This window comes from Pan paniscus, chromosome 19, assembly GCF_029289425.2.
Source record: "Pan paniscus chromosome 19, NHGRI_mPanPan1-v2.0_pri, whole genome shotgun sequence".
NCBI lineage: Eukaryota > Metazoa > Chordata > Mammalia > Primates > Hominidae > Pan > Pan paniscus.
This window is the reverse complement of record NC_073268.2, coordinates 65,634,290-65,659,663: the sequence shown is the minus strand read 5'-3', so window position 1 is coordinate 65,659,663 and position 25,374 is coordinate 65,634,290. Positions and strand designations below refer to the sequence as shown.

Genomic DNA, 25,374 nt, shown 5'->3' with positions numbered 1-25,374 from the left:
ACTGCGCACCCAACAATAATACTGGCAGCTGTCACTTACTGAGGAGCTATCACGTCTCTATCATTGAATCAGATCCTTTGCATACACCATTTTAAAATATGAAACAGGCCAGGCGCGGTGGCTCATGCCTATAATCCCAGCACTTTGGGAGGCCGAGGTGGGTGGATCGCCTGAGGTCGGGAGTTTGAGACCAGCCTGACCAACATGGAGAAACCCCGTCTCTACTAAAAATACAAAATTAGCCGGGGTGGTGTGGTGGTGCATACCTGTAATCCCAGCTACTCGGGAGGCTGAGGCAGGAGAATCACTTGAACCCGGGAGGCGGAGGTTGCGGTGAGCCGAGATCGTGCCATTGTACTCCAGTCTGGGCAACAAGAGCGAAAATCCGTCTCAAAGAATAATAAATAAATAAATAAATAAATAAATAAATAAATAAATAAATAAATAAAACAAATACATAGCTCTATTTAAAATGCTTGGCAGCCAGGCGCAAGGTCAAAGGGGCCTGCACTGCGCACCTAGCCTCAGCCTCACTCTCACCCCTGGTGGCCACAAGGGGGCGCCCCTGAGTATTTCTTAGTCCTTTGATTTGTTCTACAGTGAAAAAAACTGGTGATTTGGGATAAGTCCTTAGGTTGCAATCTGCATGTGAGATATCTGCAAACACACCTCTTTATGCACAGTGGTATGAGGATCCTCTTCTCCAAGGATCACAGATGCAGAAAGTGAAAATTCAACAGCCAAAGACAGCCTTCCCCACCACACACACAGACACACACACACACACACACACACACACACGAGCAAAGGGAGAAGGGGTTTGGTTGACAACAGAGAATATTCTTGGGCTGGGATGTAATGGGACAGTTGGCCGCCCCAGAATTTCAATATGCCAGGGCTTTGGGATGGCAATTTAGTTAGGGAGGAAATGTGGTTAGGTGTGGAGCTCTTCGTGGAGCTGCGGTTGTACTGAAAACACATGTTGTTTTCTTTTCTTTTCTTTTCTTTTTTTTTTTTGAAATGGAGTCTCACTCTGTCACCAGGCTGGAGTGCAGTGGCACGATCTCGGCTCACTGCAACCTTCCCTTCCCAGGTTCAAGCGATTCTCCTGCCTCAGCGTCCGGAGTAGCTGGAACTACAGGCGCACACCACCACACCCAGCTAATTTTTGTATTTTTAGTAGAGACAGGGTTTCACCATGTTGGCCAGGATGGTCTCGCTCTCTTGACCTCATGATCCACCCGCCTCAGCCTCCCAAAGTGCTGGGATTCCAGGCGTGAGCCACCGCGCCTGGCTGTATATTTCTTAGATGATTTAAGATATTTCTTAGATTCTTAGATGATTTCTTTGTTTTCTTAGACGATGGCAGCCCCAGCCAAGGCAGCCTGTGGATCCCCACTAACTCCAGGAACGAACACTGACCATGGTCTGCACTGGGGCTGAGACACACTGCAGCCCGCAAAGCCCCCAGCCACGTGAAGCTCTGGGTGGGTCGCTGGTTACGTTGACACTAAAACCATTTGATCCCCCTACCACGGGCACCACAGGGACGGGGGAGCAGTTACCCTGTCATTGTCCAAAGACACTGTGATCCCGCCAGAGAGAGGCCATGACCAGGGTTGGGTCAGGCACAGAATTTGACTCAGGTGGCAGAGGAAGGAAGGAAGGTGGGCTGGATCTGAGGTCTGGGGAAGCAGAAAACCAGGGTGTTGGGCGGCTGTGGATTAAGAAGACCGCGGAGACTGACTTGAGGCTGCACAGATCTCTATGTTTAAGGGCTGTGGGGCTGGAAGGGAGAAAATCAGACTCCCCATATTACCAGCCATGTGGCCAGGATCAACTAGACTATACCACAGTAACAACCCCCAAATTCCAGTGGCTTCACCTGACAAGTTTATTTCTCACTCAGTCCATGTCTGGCTCAGTCAGCGGGGGCCTCTTCTACAGTCCCTTGGACACACAAGCAAGTGCCATCTCAACATGTGCTTCCGGAAGGGAGAGGCAGAGAGAAGGAAATCAGGGGTCTCCGTGTGGCCTGGAGACGATCCTCATCCCTTCTGCTCCCAACTCAACCAAAACTCATCCTGTGACTGTACCCATCCACAAGAGGGCCAGAGGCTGAGCCTTCCATGTGTCCAGGAGGAGAACTGGATTTCGGTGGCAACGTTAACAATTACCCAGACTCTGAGGCTTCACAAAATACTCACTATTCCACTTCTCAGTCCCCTGAATCCAGACATTCCCTCACCTCCTGATGATGCACTCTGGAAGGTGAGGGCAGGAATATATGGCTTGGCTGGATAGTGCGTTGAGCCGGGACACTTCTGTCTCCAGAATAGATGATCCACGGATCCACTGCTGCCCCTCACTGCAATCCCCTGGCACCCCCAACCTCACCCACCCATACACACACACACATCAAAGCAGCAAAACAAAATGAGAGCCAAATATTTTGGTTTTTATTGAACTCACTGGGCTCAAGGACAAAAAGAAAAAAATGGGATGAAAGGGAATGGGATGAAAGGGGAGTTGGATGAAAGCTTTGGAGAAAGACAGATCTCCACAAACACCCCAGGCCTGGGAACCTGTTCCTGAGAACAGCCGTTAGGGGTCCAGGCAAGCTGCCCTCCAATTCTTCCCCTCCCCTTAAAGGTGCTAGGGACAAAGGGGACCACATGTTAGACCCAGGCACACAGTCCTTCTGTGCCCAGTTTCTAGGCTTTTCCAGAGAAGGAAGCTGGGCTGGTGGCTCTAGGCTTGGAAGAAAGAGAACGTAGAAAGGCATGGTAGGAGAAGGAGTTTGGGGATGGGGGAGGATGAGGGAGAAAAGCTCAGAAACCCAAGCTGGGCATTCCAAGAGGCTGGAACAAGAGGCTGCCCCAAGTAGGGCAAGAAGTGAAGCGGTTCCTTCCTTTCAGAGGGGCTATTGTGCATTGGACTTTGGTCAGCGGCTTTTAACCTGGACGCTGCTGTGCTGGTCTCTCACAGCTCAGGGCCCAGTTTGTATGATGTCAGAGCCATCTTGGCTGCAAAGGTCTCCATGTGCAGAAGAGAAGGTTCAGGTGAACTGAGAACAGGGAGGATGGAAGGGTCTGGAGGACCCTGAGGAACTGGTCCTCCTCATGCTTGGACCTTTCTTTCTTCTTGGGTGGTATTTGGGGGTGGTTAGATGGAGACGCTGTTCTCAATGAGGGGAGGGTCCAGGTAGGTGTAGGGCAGTGCCAGACCCTGGTTCCGCTCCTGGATGTCCCTTGAGATCTGAGCCAGGCGGCTCTGGAAGGCGGCAATGCTCCGCCTTGGGGCCTCCTCTGTGAAGTGCTCATCCGGGTAGGTGCCCAGGGGCCTCTGGGAGGACATCAGGTAAGAGGTCAGGATGACATTCAGATGGGATGGGGAATAAAGGAGGACCACATGTAACAGCAAATCCAGTCAAGGTGGCTTCTAGTAGCACAACCCAGTTGCAGCCATTGTAAACACTTGCCCCAAACTGCCACCCCATGATCCTGACACGAGGCCCCCAAGCCCCCAAACCCCAAACAGAGTAGGGGACAGAATGTGACGTAGGAGCCAGCCAACCCAAATTCAGTACTGCCTCTGCTGGCAAGCCTCTGCCTGTTACTTTGACTCTTTGAGACTCAATTCCTGCATCTGAAAATGGATGGGTTGAACTAGAAAAAAAAATTTTTGAGGCAAGGTCTCACTCTGTTGCCCAGGCTGGAGTACAGTGGTGTGAGCATAGCCCACTGCAGCCTCAAACTCCTGGGCTCAAGTGATCCTCCCCCTTGGCCTCCCAAAGCACTAGAATTACAGGTGTGAGCCACCGTGCCTGGCCTAGACCTTTAAAGGTCCCTTTCATACCTGATCCAACTGCTCTGTGAACTAAAAGAACGAACCACACCTTTCATACAACCAAGATCAACGTAAACATTGCCCAGGAAATATACCCAAGAATATAACAATTACTTCATAATTTCACAAAATTCAACTACTAAAAACAACCAGCATCCTGGTTCTAAGGTACCTTCACAATCAACCATCATGATGGAACTTTTGCCAACACAATCACCATCATCCTCCACTGCCACACTTTACAGCACAGCCAATCACTATCGAGAAATATCACAATGAGCTCCAGTCACTGCCATCCTGTGTACAGGACTGTCCCTCATGATCATATCACACAACCAGCTCATCACGACAACACAGAGGTCCAGCCTCCTAACCAGCACACACTTCCCATTTACTAGAACCTTCATATAATTGTTGCCAATACTACTGATCTTTTTTTTTTTTTTTTTTTTGAGACAGAGTCTCGCACTGTCGCCCAGGTTGGAGTGCAGTGGCGCGATCTCGGCTCACTGCAAGCTCTACCTCCCGGGTTCATGCTATTCTCCTGCCTCAGCCTCCCGAGTAGCTGGGACTACAGGTGCCTGCCACCATGCCTGGCTAATTTTTTGTATTTTTAGTAGAGATGGGGTTTCACCGTATTAGCCAGGATGGTCTCGATCTCCTGACCTCGTGATCTGCCCGCCTCGGCCTCCCAAAGTGCTGGGATTACAGATGTGAGCCACCACGCCCAGCCAATACTACTGATCTTTAACAAATTCTTTTTCTCGTTTTGTTGCATTGGCGAAGCCCTCCAGATCAATGTTAAATAGCAGCAGTAATAGTGGGCATTGGGCATTATTTTCTTATCTCTGACTTTAATGAATAGACATCTATGGTCTCACCATAAATACAGTGTTTTCTGAAATATACTTTTGGTTTTTGTTTTTTTTTTTTTTTTTTTGAGACAGAGTCTCGCTCTGTCACCCAGGCTGGAGTGCAGTGGCGTGATCTTGGCTCGCTGCAACCTCCGTCTCCCGGGATCAAGTGATTCTCCTGCCTCAGCCTCCCAAGTAGCTGGGATTACAGGTAGCCACCACCATGCCTGGCTAATTTTCTTATTTTTAGGAGAGATGAGGTTTCGCCATGTTGGCCAGGCTGGTCTTGAACTCCCAACCTCAGGTGATCCACCTGCCTCAGCCTCCCAAAGTGCTGAGATTATAGGTGTGAGCCACTACACCCAGCCTGAAATATACTTCTAATCAAAACTCCTTAAGGGGGTTTCATTTTACACTGAGTTTTTATTAGTAATGGCTGCTCACATTTATCAAATGCTTTTTCAGCACATATTGAGATAATTATATGGTATGCATCTTTATTGACGTAATGAATTATATTGCTAGATTTCATAAGGTTGAACCAACCTTTCATTCCTTTCATTCCTAGAATAAATTAGACTTTATCATGGTGTATTATTGTTTTATTATTCACTATTGGCCTTCATTGGCTGATATATTTTTAAGATTGTTGTAGCTAAGTGGAATAAGTATATATATATTTTTTTCTTTTTTTGTTTAAACAGGGTCTCACTCTGTCACCCAGGCAGAAGTGTAGCGATGGGATCACAGCTTACCACAGCCTTGAACTCCCAAATTTAAGCAATCTTCCCACCTCAGCCTCCCGAGTAGCTGGGATCACAGCCATACGCCATCATGCCCGGCTAGTTTTCTTTTTTTTTTTTTTTTTTGGAGAGACAAGGTCTCACTATATTACTCAGGCTGGTCTTAAATCCTGGGCCCAAGCGGTCCTCTTGCCTCTGCTTCCCAAAGTGCTGGGATTACAGGCATGAGCCACTGCACCCGGCCTTATAATTTCATTTTCGTAATAACAGCTAACACGTAAGCACTTTACGTGAACCACCACAACCATACATCAACCCTTAAGACAGGTATTCTTATTATTCTCACTTTAAAGATAAGGAAATAAGGCTTAGAGAGGCCATTACATAACTAAAGTCATATGGGTGGTAGGTGTGGATCTGGGACTAGAGCCTTCCAAGGAGACCCACTGCCCTTCTTAAGAGTACTACCAGCCGGGCGTGGAGGCTCACGCCTGTAATCCCAGCACTTTGGAAGCCCGAGACGGGTGGATCACCTGAGGTCAGGAGTTCGAGACCAGTCTGACTAACATGGAGAAACCCCATCTCTACTAAAAATACAAAATTAGCCAGGTGTGATGGTGCATGCCTGTAATCCCAGCTACTCAGGAGGCTGAGGCAGGAGAATCGCTTGAACCCGGGAGGCAGAGGTTGCACTGAGCCGAGACCGCGCCACCGCACTCTAGCCTGGGTGATGGAGTGAGACTCTGTCTCAAAAAAAAAAAAAGTAAAAAATCTTCTCTGCATTTGTGGTTATATGCCTTTCCCATTCCTAATGCTGTGTATTTATGTTCCCTTTCTTTCTCTTTTTTATTTTCCTCCTTGATTAGAATTGTCTAGGCCAGATGCAGTGGCTCACACCTATAATCCCAGCACTTTGGGAGGCTAAGGCAGGAGGATCACTTTAGCCCAGGAGTTCAAGACCAGCCTGGGCAATATAACAAGACCCTGTCTCTACCAAAAATCAAAAAATTAGCCAGGCGTGGTGGTGCCTGTGGCCTCAGCTACATGAGAGGCTGGGGTGAGAGAATTTCTTGAGCCCAGGAGTTTGAGGATGCAGTGAGCCATGATCATGTCACTGCACTCCAGCCTGGGTGACCCTGTCTGGAGTTGACCAGGCTTTTTTTCAGACAACCTGACCCTGTCAAAAGAGAGAAAGAGAGAGAGAGAAAGAGAGGGAGGGAGGGAGAGAGGGGAGGGAGGGAGGGAGGGAAGCCAAAAAAATAGTGCTGTAAGTGACAGTCTGCCACTTCTGGGCCTAGACTTGAAGAAATCTGAAAGCTTGTTTTCAATCTTGGAAGCCAGCCACCGTGCTATGAGGAAGTCCAGCTATCCTGCTGGAGAGAGACCCCTTGGAGAGTCCTGGGGGATAAGACAGCATATGGAGAGAGAGAAAAACCACACAGGTGCACTGAGGCCCCAGACATGAGAGCAAAGCCTTCTGGGAGCTTCCAGCACAGCCCAGTCACCAGCTGATTGCATGCAAGTGTTTCACCCTAGCCAGTATCCTCTGGACTGCCCAGCCTAGCCCTGCCCAAATTTCTGATCCAGAGAATCGTAAGAAAAAAGAAATATGTCTATAGTTTTTTTATTTTATTGTATTGTGTTTTTTTTTGAAATAACAAGTTTTATGTTTTTAAAATCAGATTGACATCTAATTTCTTTTTTTCTTTTCTTTCTTAAAGATGGGGTCTTGTTATGTGGCCCAGGCTGAAGTGCAGTGGCTATTCACAGGCATGGTCATGGCACATTGCAGCCTTGAACTCCTAGCCTCTAGGAATCCTCTCTCTGTGGCCTCCTGAGTAGCTGGGACTACAGGCCTGTGCCATTGCACCTGGCTTAATACTTGATTTCCAAAACTGTAGTATAGCCATCAAAAAAACAGAACACACACACACACCAGAGAAAGAAAAAGAAAACACAGCAGAAGACAGAAATATGACACTGGATTCAAAGCCTACTTACTAGCTCTGTGCTGTTGAACAAATTGCTGAATCTCCCTGAACCTCAGTTTTCTCCCCTGTGCAGTGGAACTACCATTTATTGAACATTTATATGCCAGCACAGTGCCAAGCTGCTTTTTTTTTTTTTTTTGAGATGGAACTTCACTCTTGTTGCCCAGGCTGGAGTTCAGTGGTACCATCTCAGCTCACTGCAACCTCTGCCTCCCGGGTTTAAGTGATTCTCTTACCTCAGCCTTCTGAGTAGCTGGGGTTACAGGCATGCATCATCATGCCCACCTAATTTTTTGTATTTTTAGTAGAGATGGGGGTTTCACCATGTTGGCCAGGCTGATCTCGAACTCCTGACCTCAGGTGATCCACCCACCTTGGCCTCCCAATGTGCTGGGATTACAGGCGTGAGCCACCACGCCCGGCTGCCAAGCATTTTAAATAGAGCTATGTATTTGTTTCATATTTTAAAATCATGTACACAAAGGATCTGATTTAATAACTGAGACATGATGGCTCATCAGTGACAGCTGCCATTATTATTGTTGTTATAAATTTCCAAGTTAAACTTTCTATAGTTTATAGGAGAGAGCCCTCCACCCTCATGCTGTTGTCTACTTATCCGTCATCCCTCTGGGACCAGATAGGGACAGGACCCAGAGTCCTGCCATTCCCAGGATATAAGGTAGCAAGTTAAAACTTGCCAGGAAGATCAAATATGTGGGATCTTTCTTTTTTTGTTGTTTTTTTGTTTTTTGTTTTTTGTTTTTTGTTTTTGTGTCACCCAGGCTGGCGTGCAGTGGCGTGAACATGGCTCACTGCATTTTTTACTTCCTGGGCTCAGGTGATCCTCCCACTTTAGCCCCCCCACAAGCAGCTGGTACCATAGGCACACACTAATATGCCCGACTAATTTTTGTGTTTTGGGTAGAGACAGGGTTTCACCATGTTTCCTAGGCTGCTCTTGAATTCCTAGGCTCAAGCAATCCACCGGCCTCAGCCTCCCAAAGTGCTGGGATTGCAGGCACGAGCCAATGTGCCCAGCAACATCTGGAATCTTTCCAGCACCAAAGGGAGTCAAGCGTGAGAAATAAGAATATTCACCTGTTAGAGAGCTCGTGTGCAAGACGGCTGGGCGGAAACAAAGATGATGGGAACCAGTGATAAAGGGCTACTTGCCTGGCCTAAACTCAGATATTGGCCCCTCTCTAGCCTCCTGCCTCCAAAGTTGCCCTTTGCATCCATTCACGCAGCCACAGGAGCACCCTAGCTAAAGCAGATTTAACCATTGGGCCTCAGGCTTAAAAGTCTTGATTGGCGGCCGTGCGCGGTGGCTCACACCTGTAATTCCAGCACTTTGGGAGGCCAAGATGGGTGGATCACAAGGTCAGGAATTCGAGACCAGCCTGGCCAACATGGTGAAACCCCATCTCTACTAAAAATACAAAAATTAGCTGGGCACAGTGGTGAGTGCCTGTAATCCCAGCTACTCGGGAGGCTGAGGCAGGAGAATCGCTTAAACTTGGGAGGCAGAGGTTGCAGTGAGCTGATATCGCACCATTGCACTCCAGCCTGGGTGACAGAGCAAGACTCCATGTGGGGGGGTGGGGGAAGCCTTGATTGGCTCCCCTTTGTCTTCTAAACGAACACTGTGCAGACAAAGCCCTACCTTCCTCTCTGCTCTGCTATTTCCATTTGTGATCCTACAAACACACCAGTGATTTCTCACCTTTGCTCCTTGGTCCTGTTCTTCCCCCTCCCTAAAAAAGAGCCCTGCTCTTCCTCTCTGTCCAACTCCTACTTGTCCTGCAGATTTCAACTTAGATGTCACTTTCTCCAAGAAGACTTCCTGGGTTCCCCCAGACCCATTTAGGTTCCTCAGGGCCCTGTCCTTACCCCCATCACTGGACTGTAAGCTCACATGGACAAGTTTCATAGCTGCCCATAACAGTGTCTGGGTCACCACTGGTACTCAGGAAGTGTGTGTTGAATGGAGAAATTAACATATAAGTAACTCCTACAACACAGTGGTGCCCTTTTTCATTGACCTGTATGTCTCCTCAACTAGACCACAGGCTTCTTGAAGGCAGGAAGGTCTCATCCAGCGTTATAGGCCTGGTGCCCAGTGCTGTGTGGACACATAGGAAGTATCCAACAAATGTTTATTGAATGTTTACATTAACACATGAGTAGTTGATGAATGAACAGTCGGATAAATGGATGGACGGACAGATTGGTAACTAAACTGGTATTTGCTTCAGTCTATGTCTTTTGGGATTATCATTTTCTGAAGAAATTGAAGAACCCAAGGCAGTTCTGCAGTGAACATAAATCCCGTCTATCAGTCCTCAAGCCCCCAGATGAAGCCACCACCACCCCTACTGGTGGCCCTAAAGAACCCTACTCCCCTCAACATCCCGTATACACACCTGGTCCTTGGGTTCTTGGCTAACCAACCAGAAGAGGAGGAGGTTGTTACAGCTGATGTTCACTTCAGGGAGGGTGTCTAGGTAAGTCTTCAGGGTGGTGGTCCCCTTGGTCTGGGGTGGGGGCTGCCTCATGGATGATGGAGCATTGGGCATCCAGGCCCCAAAGTCATGCTGTGGAGACCCCCATCCCAGTTGGGTCAGTTGGCCAGAAGGGGAGTATCACCTCCCTCTTCACCATCCCTGATTCCACCTCTGCCGTCCTAGAGGTGATAGTTGGGAAATGAGGGGATCACGGAAAGGCAAGAGAGCTGGGAAATGAGGGGATCATGGAAAGGCAAGAGAGGAAAGGGTAGGGAGTGGAAAGTCCCAGAAGTGGGGCAGGAAGCCAGCTTACTCCTTGTCACTCCCCGCCCAGTGTTCCAGGACTCGGTGGGGTGAGTCACTAGGGAAGGAGGTGGCCCCAGAGTGGAGGTAATCCTAGAAAAGGGCCTTGGGTTGCCATGCCACACAGAGCAAGCTGCTACTCCACCTGGCTGGGTTCTAACCATGAGAGGAGCCCCTAAGTTCTTCTCCCAAATTAACATCAACTTGAATCACCATTACAACCCTGGACCCAGCTCCACCCAGTCATCACCCAATGCCAACCCTTCACCCCACTCAGCTGCCACTCCAACCCCAAGTCTAATCATAAACCCACCCCAACGCTGACCCACCCAAGCTCTCAACCCGAATTCAGGCCTCAAGTCCATTGCTGAGACCTGATGTCCCCAGGCCTGCCCTTTGTAGCCTCACCTGCCCACTGTTGACAGCAGCATGCTGGGCAGAGCAATTGAAGATGATTGCAGTGAGGAACTTCACCATCTCTCCTGGGGTGCACAGCCGGCTTGGGAAACCTGGGTGTGGGGAGGAAGGGTAGAGGGTGTGGACGGAAGGTACTGGATTCTTAGGGCCAGCTCAGGACTGGGGCTTACCACAGGGGGAAAGTGAGGAAGTAGGGAACACCGAGCCACGACTGTCTTGTTGGGCTGGTTAGGGATGGCCATCACCAAGATTTGTGGTCTCTGAAGTGGGTCAGGATAGGAGATGGGGGCTGGGATCTGGCCAGAAAATCCCCGGCAGGCAGGGCCAATGACAGAGGCAGCTTCAAGCCCAAGTGCCCAGCTGCCTCTCCCTGACTTCCAAGGCACTTCGATCTGCAGCCCCTATTAGGATGTAATGATTTAATCCTACCCAGTTCACCAAGATTTGTTCAAGCACCCAGTATCCAACCATCCTCTGCTGGGCTTAGCAGCAGAGACCCATGCAGAGGGCGTGTTACTCAAAAGCTCACAGTAACAGAAGCAGAAGGAAGCTTCTAAGACCAGAGCTTGGCTCTTTGAGGAGAGGGCAAGCAGGGCAGAAAGGGGCACCAGGAGCAGAGTGGTTAGTGGAGGCCTCCTGGAGGACAAGAGGGGCCTTGTGAGTTGAAAAATGGATGAGCCTCGAATGGAAAAAAGACAACAGAGAAAAGCATTTCAGGATTGGAGAGGGGAGAGCTCCAAGGCTCAGCCCTTGGTCCATTCATGCTGTGCCTCACTCATCTCATCCAAGTCCATGGCTCTAACCACCTCCCACTTGCCAACAACTCCCAAATTCCCATCTCTGGCTGTGCCTGGCTTCTGAGCTCCAGACTCAGCCGTGGGCATTACCCTGCAGGCAGCTTACCTGACGTCCCCACCTAAGCATCTACACCACCTCACACTGCACACTGGCAAGGACAAATGCCCGTCAGATTACGTCACCCTTCGCTAAAACCCTCGGAGGGCTTCCCATCTCACTCACCTTGTCATGGCCCTACTTGATCGGGCCCCAGCCCCTTCTCCCACTTCATTTCCTTCCTGGCTGTTCACTTATTCGACTCCAGCTGTGCAGGCCTTCCTGATAGTTCTCAAACGCACCAGCACATTCAGAATTCAGGGCCTGCACACTTACTATACCTCTGCCTGCTACTCTTGCCCCAATTATCTTCAGAACTAGCACCTGTACTTCCTTCAGGCCTCTACTAATGCATCAGCTCCAGAGAGGCCTGCCCTAGCCACCTCCCTGAAATGATCTCTTTACCTTGACACATTGTATCCCCTGATGCTGTTTCAGTTTTCCTCTTAGCATTCATAACCACTTGACATATGTTTGTTGATTCTCTCTTTCTCTCTCCAAAAGAATGTTAAGCTCCACTAAGGCCAGAATTTTTGTCTTTTTCACTACTAAACCTCAGCACCTAGAACAATACTTAATAAATACCAAGAGCCCGGTAATTATTGGTTGAATGAAGGAATGCATGAGAGGGTAAGAAGCCAGAGCATGGGAGGCAGAGGTGGGAGGATTGCTCAAGCCCAGGAGTTTGAGACCAGCCTGGGCAACATAGCAAGACCTTGTCTCTAAAAAACATTTTTAAAAAAGGTAACTGGATGCAGTGATGTGGTGGTGCATGCCTGTAGTCCCAGCTACCAGGGAGGCTGAGGCATGAGGATCACTTGAGCCTGGGAGGTCAAGGCTGCAGTGAGCTGTGATCACGCCACTGCACTCCAGTCTGAGCATCAAAGTGAGACCCTGCCTCAAAAAAAAAAAAAAAAAAAGCCAGAGTGGGAAGGCATGGGGTATTAACAGGGTGAGGGAACAGGGAGGGGACCTAATTGGAGGTGAGGCTGCAGCGGCATGCAGGGCCATATGGTTTCTGGGCAGTATTTCAGAGGATTAGCAGGGTGGTGGCCCTGCAGGCTTGGCGGGCAAGCAGTGAGAGGCTGGGAGAGGTGGGACTGGTTGAGAAGCAGCTGCCACAATTCCAGAGCACTATGAGGAAGACTACAACTAGGGTGGTGACAGTAGGGATCAGCCACCTAACTGGATTTAGGAAGACAGAGAGGGAAACATGAGTCAAAGAGAACTAAGGTTTGGAGTCAGGCTGACTGGACGGAGGCTGATGCAACAGAACAGAGAGGTTGGGAGGCAAGACCAGACATCCGCCTGGGAATGTGTGGGAGTTTTCTGAAGGTTCTGTTCCTGGTTGAGTCTCTAAACTCAGAGGCTGAGAACAAAAAAGTAAAGCAGGCAGACACACCTGTAGTGTCAGCTACTTGGAAGGCTGAGACAGGAGAATCAATAGAGCCCAGGAGTTTGAGACCAGCCTAAGCAACAGAGCAAGACCCTGTCTCAAAAAAACAAAACATGAGCAAAAACAAAAAATAAAAACAAAGAAGTGGACAGACCATCTATAGGAATTTTCTGTAGTTCATATTGCCTATTTTTCCCCCATTGGAATATGGAACCTGACCGAAATGGTGAAAGAAACCCCATCTCTACTAAAAATACAAAAATTATCCGGGCGTGGTAGTGTGCGACTGTAGTCCCAGCTACTCGGGAGGCTGAGACAGGAGAATCGCTTGAACCGGGAGGTGGAGGTTAACTTGTGTGTTTTCCCTTTTTAAATACTGTATGTGAATCTATAATAGGTTTGTACTCATTGAAAGAGCTGTTGTCAATCTGAAGAATGTTCTGATGCACTAAATCAGACAAAAAAATGTAATACAGTAAGATAGGAGAGTTGAATTAACCTCAGACTGACTGAGGTTAATGAGTGTGTTTTCCATTTTTAAATACTGTATATGAATCTACAATAGGTTTATACTCGTTGGAAGAGCTGTTGTCAATCTGAAGAGTGTTCTGATGCATTAAATCAGAGAAAAATGAAATAAAGTAAGATAGGAGAGTTGAATTAACAGTAATTAGATCCCCCTTTGGGTCTTAAGTAGGAAACAGACACCCCAAATATGAAACAACTGCCCAAGGAGGGAGGAGCTGTCAGGATCAGCACTGATCATGATTAATAGCAGGTTTGCAAAACACAGGGAAGGGTCACCCTTTAAAAACTCCAAGGCCGGGTGCGGTGGCTCACACCTATAATCCCAGTACTTCGGGAGGCCGAGGTGGGCAGATCACCTGAGGTCAGGAGTTCAAGACCAGCCTGTCCAACATGGCGAAACTGCATCTCTACTAAAAATACAAAAATTAGCCAGATGTGGTGGCAGACGCCTGTAATCCCAGCTACTCGGGAGACTGAGGCAGCAGAATCTCTTGAACCCAGGAGGTGGAGGTTGCAGTAAGCCGAGATCGTGCCTCCACACTCCAGCCTGGGCAACAAAGTAAGACTCTGTCTCGCACCAGGCGCGGTGGCTCACGTCTGTAATCCCAGCACTTTGGGAGGCTGAGGCGGGCGGATCATGAGGTCAGGAGATCGAGACCATCCTGGCTAACATGGTGAAATCCTGTCTCTACTAAAAACACAAAAAATTAGCTGGGCGTGGTGGCGGGTGCCTGTAGTCCCAGCTACTCCGGAGGTTGAGGCAGGAGAATGGTGTGAACTCGGGAGGCGGAGCTTGCAGTGAGCAGAGATCGCGCCACTGCACTCCAGCCTGGGCAACAGAGGGAGACCCCGTCTCAAAAAAAAAGAAAGAAAGAAAGAAAGAAAGAAATGAAGAGAGGTTGGTGGCTGGAGGGGCCACGTGGCAGGACAGGAAGGGGGGTTTGAGAGAAAGTTCCCAGAATCCTCTGAAGTCAGAGATGGCTTCCACTGCACGTTGCAGAATATTGACAGAGCTCAGGAAGCTAAAATGAATGGGTGGGCTTGTGGAAAGGTCAAGGGACCAGAGGGGCACAGAGCAGTGGATGCAGCAATGCCTTTGGAGGCAGTCGGAGCTGGCTCGGAACCCGCCTTGCACAGTCTTCTTTGTGCCTCTTTCCATATCTGCTAGTTGGGGATATTAATAGTATCTACTTCAAAGGCTGGTCAATAAATAACTGATGGGAGTAGGGTGTGGCCAAGCAAGTGCTAGCTCATCAGAGCTACACGGAAAGTGGGATAGAGAGGGGATACCTGAGCTTTCCCGGCCCAGGAACGCCTGAGCAAAAATCTCGCCAGTCCAGGCCTGCAGCTCCGAATCCTGCTGCACAGATGCGTCACTGGGATAATAGTAGCCCACGATTTCTGAGACAAAGCTGCAGGAAAGAGATGCTGGTACCACTGGAGTAACCACGGGCTCAGTCCTGGCCAGGAAACCGAGGCCCACTGCTGCTCAGGCGGCAGAGAGACAGATAGCCATGGGGGTTCAGTGGGGACCCCCAGGTGCAGCTGGAATCTGAGTGGCCGGGCTTCCCTTAAGTCCCACTCACTCCTGAGCCATGGGTGCTCCACACTTCCTTCCTGCACAGGGGCCTGGGGGGTGGGCAGGGGAGTGCACGAAGAGTCTGCTTCATGCTGCCACCCCCCTCCCCACCCAGGAGGAAGGAAGACCTGCCTGCCACAGGCCCCAGCCCATGCTTAAATGATGCACCAGCTCTGATACTCTGACTCCACTGGACACCCCCTCCTTCCCCTGCATCCACACACCCCCAAGCCCCTCTCTGGACCGCAGCTACCTGCCATTTCAGAAGGGACCCCAAACTCAATTCATACCCTCAAGAATTCCCTATGCTAGGGTGTGAAAACACCTGAAATCCCCAGGCGCCATGAGCGCGGGGACCACAGTGTCCCAGGCCAGGAGACCCTGGTGGGACTGCTGGTCCCGCCCCGCACCTCGCACCTCTCAATGGCCGCCCAGATCTTCAGGCCGTCGTCTCGGTAGTGGTAGTTGGGGATAGCCAGGACGCCGCGGGCCCGCAGGCTGTCCGGAAGGCAGAAATTGGTGTAGGTGAAGTGGGCCAGGCCCGTGCTCATGAGGTAGATGAGGCCTTGCCTCCCGATGGACGTGACCTGAGGACACAGCACAGCTCGGCTCCCGGGCCGGCCCAATCCCCACCCTAGTGTCTGGGCACGAGATGGGGCTGGGGACTCGGCCCAAGGAGGGCCTTCTTCGGTTCACCAAGCAATCCACGGATCAAATACCCACGAGGGCCTGCCTGACGCAGGCTGCGCAGCTTGACGCCCCATTATGTGCGTGGGAGAAGATCCTTAGGTATTTGGTAACTAAAAGAATGAACTGAAAGCCAGGGAGCCTGGCTGGGCTCAGGGTCAGCTGAGGGTAGTGCTGGGGCTCAGGATGAGGCTGCCCTGCCTGTGGACCCGTGGCCCGGCGGGGCTGGGGGCGGTGGGCGGGGGCAGTGAGGCTGCGGGGGCGGGGGAGACAGGGTCTGTGAAGGGGGCCGGTAGGAGACCGGAGACCGGCGGAGTGGGCGGGGCTGGTGGAAGAGGCAGTGATTGTACAGGTGTTCTCACACCCCAGGTGTCCTCACAAGGGGCTTGGGCGCAGAACAGGGCTTGGGGGCGGGTAGCGGGGCAAAGCGTCTTCGGGGGCGGAGATCAGTGACCCGGCAGGGAGGCCGCACCTGGTCCACGAGGCCCTCGGGGTTGAGCAGCGTGGCCCTCGCGATGGTGTTCACCTGCAGCGTGTATCGAGTGTGGGGGAGTAGGAGCTGCGAGCGGAGCGGATCACGTGAGCTGAAGGCCGGGGACAAGGCCGCCCGGCCCCTGCCCCGCTGGGCCCCCACCCGGGGTCGCGGACCTTGTAGATGGGGTGGCAGAGCGGCAGCTGGCGCAGCGTGGCCATGGCGAAGGCCTCGCACAGCAAATGCGTGCACAGAAAGTGCGTGTTGTTTTCGTGCACCAGGAACTCAGAGTTGCGCACCCACGTCTTGGCCAGCAGCCAGTCCCATTCGGAGTCAGTGGGCAGGAAGATGGGGCTGTCAGGCCCGGGGGTCTGGCTGAGCTGCGTCCGAAAGGAACGAGGGATGATGGGGCTCCGGGCTGGCGGTTAGCACCTGAGCCCCCATCCCGGGGCGGCGGCGCCGGGCTCACCTGGATGGCCAAGGGCACCAGCGCCCCCTGGGGGCTGAGCCACAGCAGGCACAGTGGGGCGGCCACGTACTGCTGGCGGCCGTTTAGGCAGTGGGTGGGGGCCTCCGCCAGGATCCAGTAGTCCGCTAGGAAGATGTTCCCCCTCTGCAGAAGGCACACAGAGGCTGATTGTCCCTCCCTACTCGCGCTCCACTTCCCTCCCATTTCCCTGCCCACTTCCACCCCAGAGAGGAGCTGAGGCCCCCAGCTGAGGTCTCAGAAATTCTTGGTGCCTGAATTAATGGCCAAAGTGGGGTACCCCGCCCTTCCCAAAATGTCCGGAATGAGGTCCAGCTGAGTCCCTCCTTGTGCAACAGCTCGCCTGCTGGGACAAGCCAGCGTCCTCTCCTCCTCACCTCATACCTAGTCCTTCCCACTCTCAACTCAGATGGAATCCCCTTCTGACATCTGAGCACTATGTATCCAGCAACAGCTAAATGAACACATGAGAACTGACCAACCATGTCTCTAGCTTTCTGGAGGAGAATGCCTGAGGGCTTGACTGCCCCAAAAAGACTGGGTTAGCCTCGTCTCCGACAACCTCAGAGCTCCTAGTTCTCCGTGATTTTCCCTGATGCATCTGGTGGCCCTACCATTGGCCTGTCCTAAAACAGCTTTCCTCTAGGCCTCAGCACCTCTTCAGGAGGCCTCAAAACAAGGGCAAGCCTTCCTCAAAGATGTCCCTGCAGCCACCCTGCGCGTTCACACCAGTTCATCAGGCCCCATCTCAGGCCTCAAAGCCTCCCAACCCCAGTCTGACCCTCATCCGTATCTGCTCTACTTAAAGTGTGCAGGACCATGGCTGCCCAGAGGATGAGGCCCACAGGTGAAATGCAGCCCAGGCCATTTCCATACCCTCCACACACATCCCTTGTCCATAATGGTGACACACCCACCTCCCACCTATCAGGCCCACTGCCCAGATCCTTACCCACCTCTAGCTCTGTCTGCAGGCATGTGTCCTGTCCCAGCAAGGGGGCCACCATGTCATTGGTGACAGGCAGCTTGCTGGGCAAGCTAGAGATGCAGTGGAGCATGACGGGATTGACACCATTCAGGTACTGGTACCCAAAGAAGTGATCTTCACACCAGTGCTCTGTGACATACTCTGGGATACAAGAGAGGGGACCAGTTGGTCTAGAAACTACTTCCCTAGATCCTAGTCCTGCCAAGTACTTTGCTTATCATTGTGGTTTAGGTTTCCTTCCCAAAAACTCTATGAGGTAGGAATCATTATATCTTCAATTTAATACTAGACACTAAGGGTCAGAGAGATGGAGTGACTTGCACAGCTGAGTGGCAGAGCAGGGATTTGAACCTAAGCCTTTCTGGACCCAAAGCCCGGAGCACTTGGTGGTTGGAGTAGGGGAAGAGAGTCGTGTGTCCCTGATGAGGATCAAGATTCCCTAAATGACTGTGACCCTCTCCCAGGCAAGCAGAGTGTCTCTCTCTCCTGAATCCCCTGTTTTTGTCCCCTCCTCAGAGAAGGTGCTTTGTTCTCCAGAGGAATCTGGGAGACGCCACCAGTGAAGCCAGGAGCCCCTCCCACTCAAATCCAGCAGTCTCCCTGGGAGGGCTGGGAGAGGGCCCTTTCCCAGGAAGGAGAGGAAGGGGTCTGAGCATGAGATAAGGTGAGGGGTAGACATCTCCTGCCTGGCTCTGCTCACTTGTCGTGAAGGTCTTATGGCACCAGAAGATGTTCTGCATGTCATCCAGCTTCTTCCAGGAGCCCTTGCGATCCAACAGCCCTCGAAGCTTCATTCCCAAGGACCTGATGGGACAGGAAAAGATGAGGGTGAGGTCTGGGGGCTAGAGTCTGCTGGGAATCACTGTGTCCCCCTCTGCCTGGAGGAACTGACGGGGTCCGTCCCCAGAGTAGAGATGCCTAACAATCCACATGGGAGAAAAAGTCTAGTGCCCGGTGGAGGCTCTGTGGCCTCGGAAGACCCTGGTTCATATGCAGCCATCCCTAAGACAGGTCATTGCACTTGCACATAAAGTTGGCACACACGGCCCTATGGTGCAGACAAGCCACCCTCACTGGTGTTTTGGCCTGTATTCTCCAAGCTGCCCTCTTGTCACAGACCTCCACTGGCTCCCCTCTGCCTACAGGACAGAGCCCCAGCTGCCGAGCCTGACTAGCCCATGGAGATCCCCACCAGCCAGCTTCTACCAACCTTTCCAGTATTTTCTCCCACCCTAGGCATTAGACAGGGCCAACCAAGACCCGCTCTCCAAACATGATCAGAGACATGCTTTGTACACTGGACGGTAGAAGAGGGGCTGGCACGTGGAGAGATGCATACTCTTCACTTTGTGGATGTCTGTACTGTTTGAATTTTTACAGTGAGCACTATTTTTTTTTCCTTCTTTTTAAGATGGGATCTCCCTGTGTTACCGAGGCTGGAGTGCAGTGGCTGTTTAGAGACACAATCATAGCTCACTGCAGCTTCAAACTCCTGGGCTCAAGCAATCCTCCTGCCTCAACCTCCCAAGTAGCAGGCACTACCATGTAGTGTCTCCCAAGTAGCAGGTGTGCCCCACCATGCCCTGCAACGTTATTTTATAATATGGAGAAGCATGCTTGAAATTAAAACGGCTTTCCCCCACTTCCAAGTCTTCATTTAAGCTGCACCTCTGGTAGAAAGCCATCTACTCCATCTCTATGATAAAAATCTATCTCTTCTAGGCACGGCTCAGAAGCAAAGTCCTTTATAGAGCATTGCCTGAACTCCTCCTTGCACACATGAACTCCTCCATGAACACATGCCTTGGATCTTTCACACTCATCATTTCCCACATTGTATTGTAAGCCCAGTGGACATATATCATCCCCATTATACTATGAGCTCCTCAGGGCAAGGACTTGGCTATGTCTGCCCCACCATATCCAGTTCATAATATGCACTCACTAAATAAGCTGAATCAAAGGTAAGGGAATGGAGGCCAGGTGCGGTGGCTCACGCCTATAATCCCAGCACTTTGGGAGGCCAAGGTGGGCCGATCACCTGAGGTCAGGAGTTCGAGACCAGCCTGGCCAACATGGTGAAACCCCGTCTCTACTAAAAATGCAAAAATTAGCCAGGCGTGGTGGTGCATCTCTGTAATCCCAGCTACTCGGGAGGCTGAGGTGGGAGAATTGCTTGAACCCAGGAAGTGGAGACTGCAGTGAGCCAAGATCGAGCCACTGCACTCCAGCCTGAGCAACAGAGTGAGACTCCATCTCAAAACAACAACAACAACAAAAGGAATGGAACATGGAACAAGTAGGCGTGTGGCAATAGGTCAATAACATAGGATGTATAAAGATGTGTGGGCTGGGCGTGGTGGCTCATGCCTGTAATCCCAGCACTTTGGGAGGCGAAGGCAGATGGATCACCTGAGGTCGGGAGTTTGAGACCAGCCTAACCAACATGAAGAAACCCCATCTCTACTAAAAATACAAAATTAGCCGGCATGGTGGCACCTGCCTGTAGTCCCAGCTACTCAGGAGGCTGAGGCAGGAGAATCGCTTGAACTCGGGAGGCAGAGGTTGCGGTGAGCCGAGATCGCGGCACTGCACTCCAGCCTGGGCGACAGGAGTGAAACTCCGTCTCAAAAAAAAAAAAAAAAAAGTGATGTGCCCTGAAAAATGTGGGCACCTGGGGAAGGGAGGGTGGCAAGGGGGGATGAATGATCGGACAGGCCCAGGAACTATGTCACCTGGGCTCCTAAGCACTCGCTCACTCACTGCACACACACTTGCTGGGGGCCCAATTAACACCCAGTGGGTGGGAAAACCACGAGGAGTTCAATCATGAAAGCAGAGGCTGAGGAGTCTGGGGGCAGGGAGAGGGGAACTGGGGAGCACAAGGGGGAGACAAGGGCAGGAAGGGGGCAGGGGGCATGTAGAGAGGGAAGACTGTGGGGCAGGGAGAGGGAATGAGTCCAGAGAGGAGGGACTGGGGCAGGGAGAGGGGATACCGGGAATAGGGAGAAGGGGCAGTCTGGGAGCACGGGGAGGGGGATGGATGGGCAGAGATGTGAGATGTTCATTAGAGGGGCAATGGCCTTACGCAGGGATGGCATTGAAGAGCAGCGAGATCGTCTTGGTGGCTGAGTATCGAACATTGGGCTCCATGTACATCAGGGATGGGATGTCAATTTTCATGGGGAAGCCGGGCAGGTACCGATTCCCACTGCTGGGGGTCGGGGGAGTAGAAAGACAGAAACCAGTCAGTGGGCCCTGGAGCCCAGCCGCTCAACTCCTTCCCTCTTTCCTGCCTTCCAAGTCCCCGGGTCTCTCTTACTCCCGGCTCCTCCCCTGCCCTCTCTGCTCCTGAGCTAAAATAACCTCTCACTCTTGTCCCCTGTGCCAGACCCTTTGGGGCCATCTCCCACCCTGATGCTTGAATGAAACTGCATTGTCATATACCCCTACCCCTACTTCCTGGCTATCAGGACCCCATCCTCCCGACAGACCTTCCACTTGACTTCCTTTCCCCTCCTTCCCAAGCTTTAATCTTCACCTGTCACCCTGGTCTACACAAGTTGTCGTCTTTGTCAAGGCAAATTTCTTGTCTGACTCCATCTCCTGAAAGCTGTTGACGTCTACCATGCAGGGGAAGCCAGGGGCATAGATCTTCCAGCTTCCGAGGGAAAGAGGTCAGAGGTGGCAGGTCATGCTCGGGATAAACACAAGTCTTAGCTTTAAAGACACGGCTTCAGATTAAAACTTCAAAAACCACCTACTTTCTGGATGAGTGACAAGGAATTGGACATTTCTCCATGAAAGCACTGGCTTCACATAGGGTAGCATTTGAGGATGGCATTAATGCCCACACTGGGTTAGAGATGGGTTTGTGTTGAGATTAAAATCATGGCCGGTTTAGTGGGGGAGGCTGAGAAAGGACTGAGATTGGTGGATACTTCAGGTCACTTCTGATATTGGGATCTGGGTTACATCAGGGACAGTTGAGGGCTGAGTATGGATTCATTGGTGGTGTTGGGACAACTGTTACTATTGGTGTTCTCAGTTCAGATTCAGGGTCACTATTAAAGTGGGGTTAGGTCCAAATAAGAGTCCTGATCCAAGCTAGGCACCCAAGGTTGAGAATGAGGTTAGAGTTAGGAACAATCTGATTAAGACTGAGGTCAGGATAAAGATGGGGAAAGAAGTTAAATTAGGCCACCCTCACCGGTAGCATTCTTGTCGGGCCCGGAGCTCCCGTGTCCTGTGATCCAGGAGGAGGGGAAGAGAGTCCTGACAAATAGTTCTTGCTGTGGGGAATGAAAATTACTCTTGGTATAAATCTCTTTTCCAACAACATCTTCTGTAAACCTTGCCTGAACCCCCTGACCCTTGAACCCAATCCGACAGCCACATCCCTGTGAAACACATGGCGGTGCCCCCACGTTCTTTGTGTATTCATCAGTAGAAGGGATTCAAGACAGCTTCACCCCCAAATTATAGCAACCTTCCCAATTGTTGGCATGTTTATCTCCCCTCCAGACTATAAACTCCCTGAGGGCAGAAGTCGTCTTGTATTCCTTTTTCTTTTTTTTTTTCTTCTGTATTCCCAGCTTCTAGCATGGTGCCTGGCACCATGTGTATAAGATGCACTTTAAAAGACTGATGAACAAATATATTTTGTGAAGCTATGGATGGATGTGCTGTGGAGATGGATGAGAGTTTATAGTGAGGTCTATGGAAAACTTATTACGGACCATGGGGTAATATTCATTTGCCTCACTTTGACCTAGAATATCCCTCCTTCATCCTGAGCCTCCTCCCAACACCCAGAGCAGCCCTACTGTTGCCTCTCCAGATCAGATAGCTCTGGAAACTGAAGATGCTCAAGCCCAGCATCCGCAGAAGGCCCCAGAAATTCAACAAGGAATCCTAGCAGCACCTCTCAGGGACTTCATCCACACTAGAAAAGCTAGTAGTAGGGGAGAGAATGGGGCCTCTCCAGCTAAAATCTCTGAGCAGCCAGGGCTTCTCTACCTGTTAAAATCTAATGACTCAGGGTGCAGGTTAGTTCCTCTCTGGGGTCTGGAGGAACTCACTCTGGAGAAGTGCAGAGGGAGGCTGTGGAAAGCAAAGTGCTTCCTATGTGTATGAGAGAAGGGTGCCTGCCTATATGAGTGTATGTGTCTATGTGAGTCTCCAGAAGAGTCAATACCGTCTGCAAAACCCTCGCATTTCAGGGCTTGAGAGGCTCCCTTTTTTCAGAAAACATCTACTTGGGAGCCCAGAGTTTCTGACCTCAATCTTATTCCCTATACTCTGGGGCTCTGTGAGACCCCACTCCTAATCCCAAAGGACACCTTCTGCAGTACAGTGTAGTCCTCGTCTCTGGCCCACCTGTTCCTGGCCTCAGCTCCACGGTGCAGTAGCCTTCAATCCACTGATAGCAGGGGAAGTGGGATACAGTACCATCCGGTTCGGTGACACAGATGCGGCTACAGTACCAAGAGTCCTTGCGGAAGAAAGCGTAGCGCTCCTTGTGTACACGCAGCAGCAAGAGCTCACCCAGCTCTGCTGTGCAACGCACCTTGTACTTCTGTACCTGAGGGGACCAAGACAGCAAGCAGGTGAGAGGCGGGGAACTGCCAAGGCGGTCCTTGCGCCTTGCAAGATGCATCTCCACCTAAGCCTATTCGGGCATACAAACCTGAGCTGCTCCCAGCCCATACCGGGCTTTTGTATGAATTAGAAAAAGGTTCCCCGGGCCGGGAGCGGTGGCTCACGCCTGTAATCCTAACACTTTGGGAGGCCGAGGCGGGTGGATCACCTGAGGTCAGGAGTTTGAGACCAGCCTGCCCGATGAAACCGCTTCTCTACTAAAAATACAAAAAATTAGTCGGGCGTGGTGGCAGGCGCCTGTAATCCCAGCTACTTGGGAGGCTGAGGCAGGAGAATCGCTTAAACCCGGGAGGTGGAGGTTGCAGTGAGCTGAGATCACACCACTGCACTCCAGCCTGGGCAACAAGAGCAAAACTCCATCTCAAAAAGAAAAGAAAAGAAAAAGGTGCCCGAGCACAGTGGGCACTGCATTTCACTAACTTCCTAGGCCGGCTGGGAACTCTTGTGGAGGCCACCTGGGGCTGGCAGAGGCAGGCAGATCCCCTCCAGATAAGAGGAAACCCAGGCTCAGAGAGGGGAAGCGACTTGCCCAAAGCCCACTGTCAATTATGGGAGGAGTTTAGGAGCCAAGGGAAGTCCCTCTACTCCCTGTCCAACGCTCCTTCCTCTCCACAGTCCTGTCTGGATGGAGTTCATCATCTCCAGGAAAGACAGGGACCTCAATAGGGAAGGTGAGGAGGTCAGGCCGGTATCCTGAGTTCAGCAGGATCTCAAGAGTCCAGGAGGACTACTCCTCCTGCCTGCGGCCCCTGCCCCTCTGAGGTCGCGCTTCCCTGTCTCCTTTGTACTCACCGATCCAGGGGCGAAGTCCCTGCCCATTCGATCTAGCCGCTGCTTGGGGCTTTCACCACACGTGCCCACCAGTGTGACAGAGATGTTGTCCAGTGTGCCGGCCCTCAGGTAGGGACCAGTGGTCACACACAGGCGGTACACTGCCATGATGGGAAGGAGGAAGGGATGCCCCGGCAACGCTGGCCGCAGCAGCAGCCGGCCTGGAGGAGAAGAGCGGCAGGCCGGACAGGGCTGGGTTTCTGGGTGGAGGGCTAGGGGCTGCGGGGCTGGGTAGGGCTGAGGATGGACCCAGCTCTCTCTGGGATGTTCCTGGGCTTTCTCTCTCCGAAGCTCCCTGCTGGCGGCTCGGGCTCCCTCTCCCCGCCCACAGTCTTGCACTCTAATACTTGTTTGCTTGCCTCTGACACAGCCGGTCCCTCTGGCTGGCTCACCCAGATGGATATCAGGAGCCTGGGTTCCACTGCGGAGGGAGGGATCAGATGCTGAGATGGAGAAAAGGAGGAGGTAACGCCTGTATAATTGGGACACTGCCCTCCGCCTGGTCAGCGGCCCGGACTGATGCCCTGGAGTGCTTGTCCGCCCACTCCCCAATGTCCCCCAAGATCTGTTCCTCCCCATTCCCAGGCAGAGATGAGCACAGGGCACCTGCATTCCTACGTGTGAATCATCCGTGTGAATCACTAAACAGTGGAGAGTTGCACTTGGTCATAAATCACACGTGACTGCAGCCACACGTAGGTGAGTCGCACACGCATTCCAGCACATGTCAAATGGTCAGGAACAGCTCCCCTATCACCCCATACACCGATCCCCCCACGCCTGGCCCTCTTTGTCCCCAGCCTTTGGCACGCCCGACCTCATTCTCTGCTCTGGAGTAGGGCAGGTCAGGAAAGCGAAATACAGCGCCGGCAAACAGGGTCTGAATGCCCCGCGTGGCATTCTTTCCGCTCCAGGACCGCCCTGGGCCTGCAGGATCCTGGGCGGGAGCCCAGGTGTCCGGGATCTGGGCCACTTGGGACTGGGGAGGAACCTCTCAGAGAAGCCCATAGCCCGCAGCGGCCCCGCGCGGCCGGTTCCGGCGCCGCACTGTTCCAGCCTCTACTATGGTACAGTCCCTGCGTCCCAGCCTCGGCTGGGGCTCTAAGAACGGGAGGCAGAAAAAGCTCAATCAGCAGCAGGCGAGCTTCACCCGCTGCTTCCAAATCTGTGCCAAAATATTCTATGCT

General features: G+C 51.7%; 1 protein-coding gene across 1 annotated transcript; it reads right to left on the bottom strand.

Moving 5' to 3' along the window:
• Nucleotides 1-2,437: 2,437 nt before the first annotated feature.
• On the bottom strand, nt 2,438-24,742 carry ALOXE3 (arachidonate lipoxygenase 3). Its single transcript, XM_003818052.6, has 15 exons — nt 24,149-24,742; nt 23,075-23,279; nt 21,906-21,987; nt 21,237-21,356; nt 20,784-20,909; nt 18,396-18,499; nt 17,664-17,836; nt 16,690-16,833; nt 16,397-16,600; nt 16,221-16,307; nt 15,479-15,648; nt 14,773-14,894; nt 10,656-10,756; nt 9,864-10,034; nt 2,438-3,345 (listed from the first exon to the last, which is right to left on the bottom strand). Exons 1-15 carry the CDS (start codon nt 24,293-24,295, stop codon nt 3,166-3,168), a joined length of 2,136 nt encoding a protein of 711 aa, XP_003818100.4. The 5' UTR covers nt 24,296-24,742; the 3' UTR covers nt 2,438-3,165.
• Between the last annotated feature and the right edge of the window lie 632 nt (nt 24,743-25,374).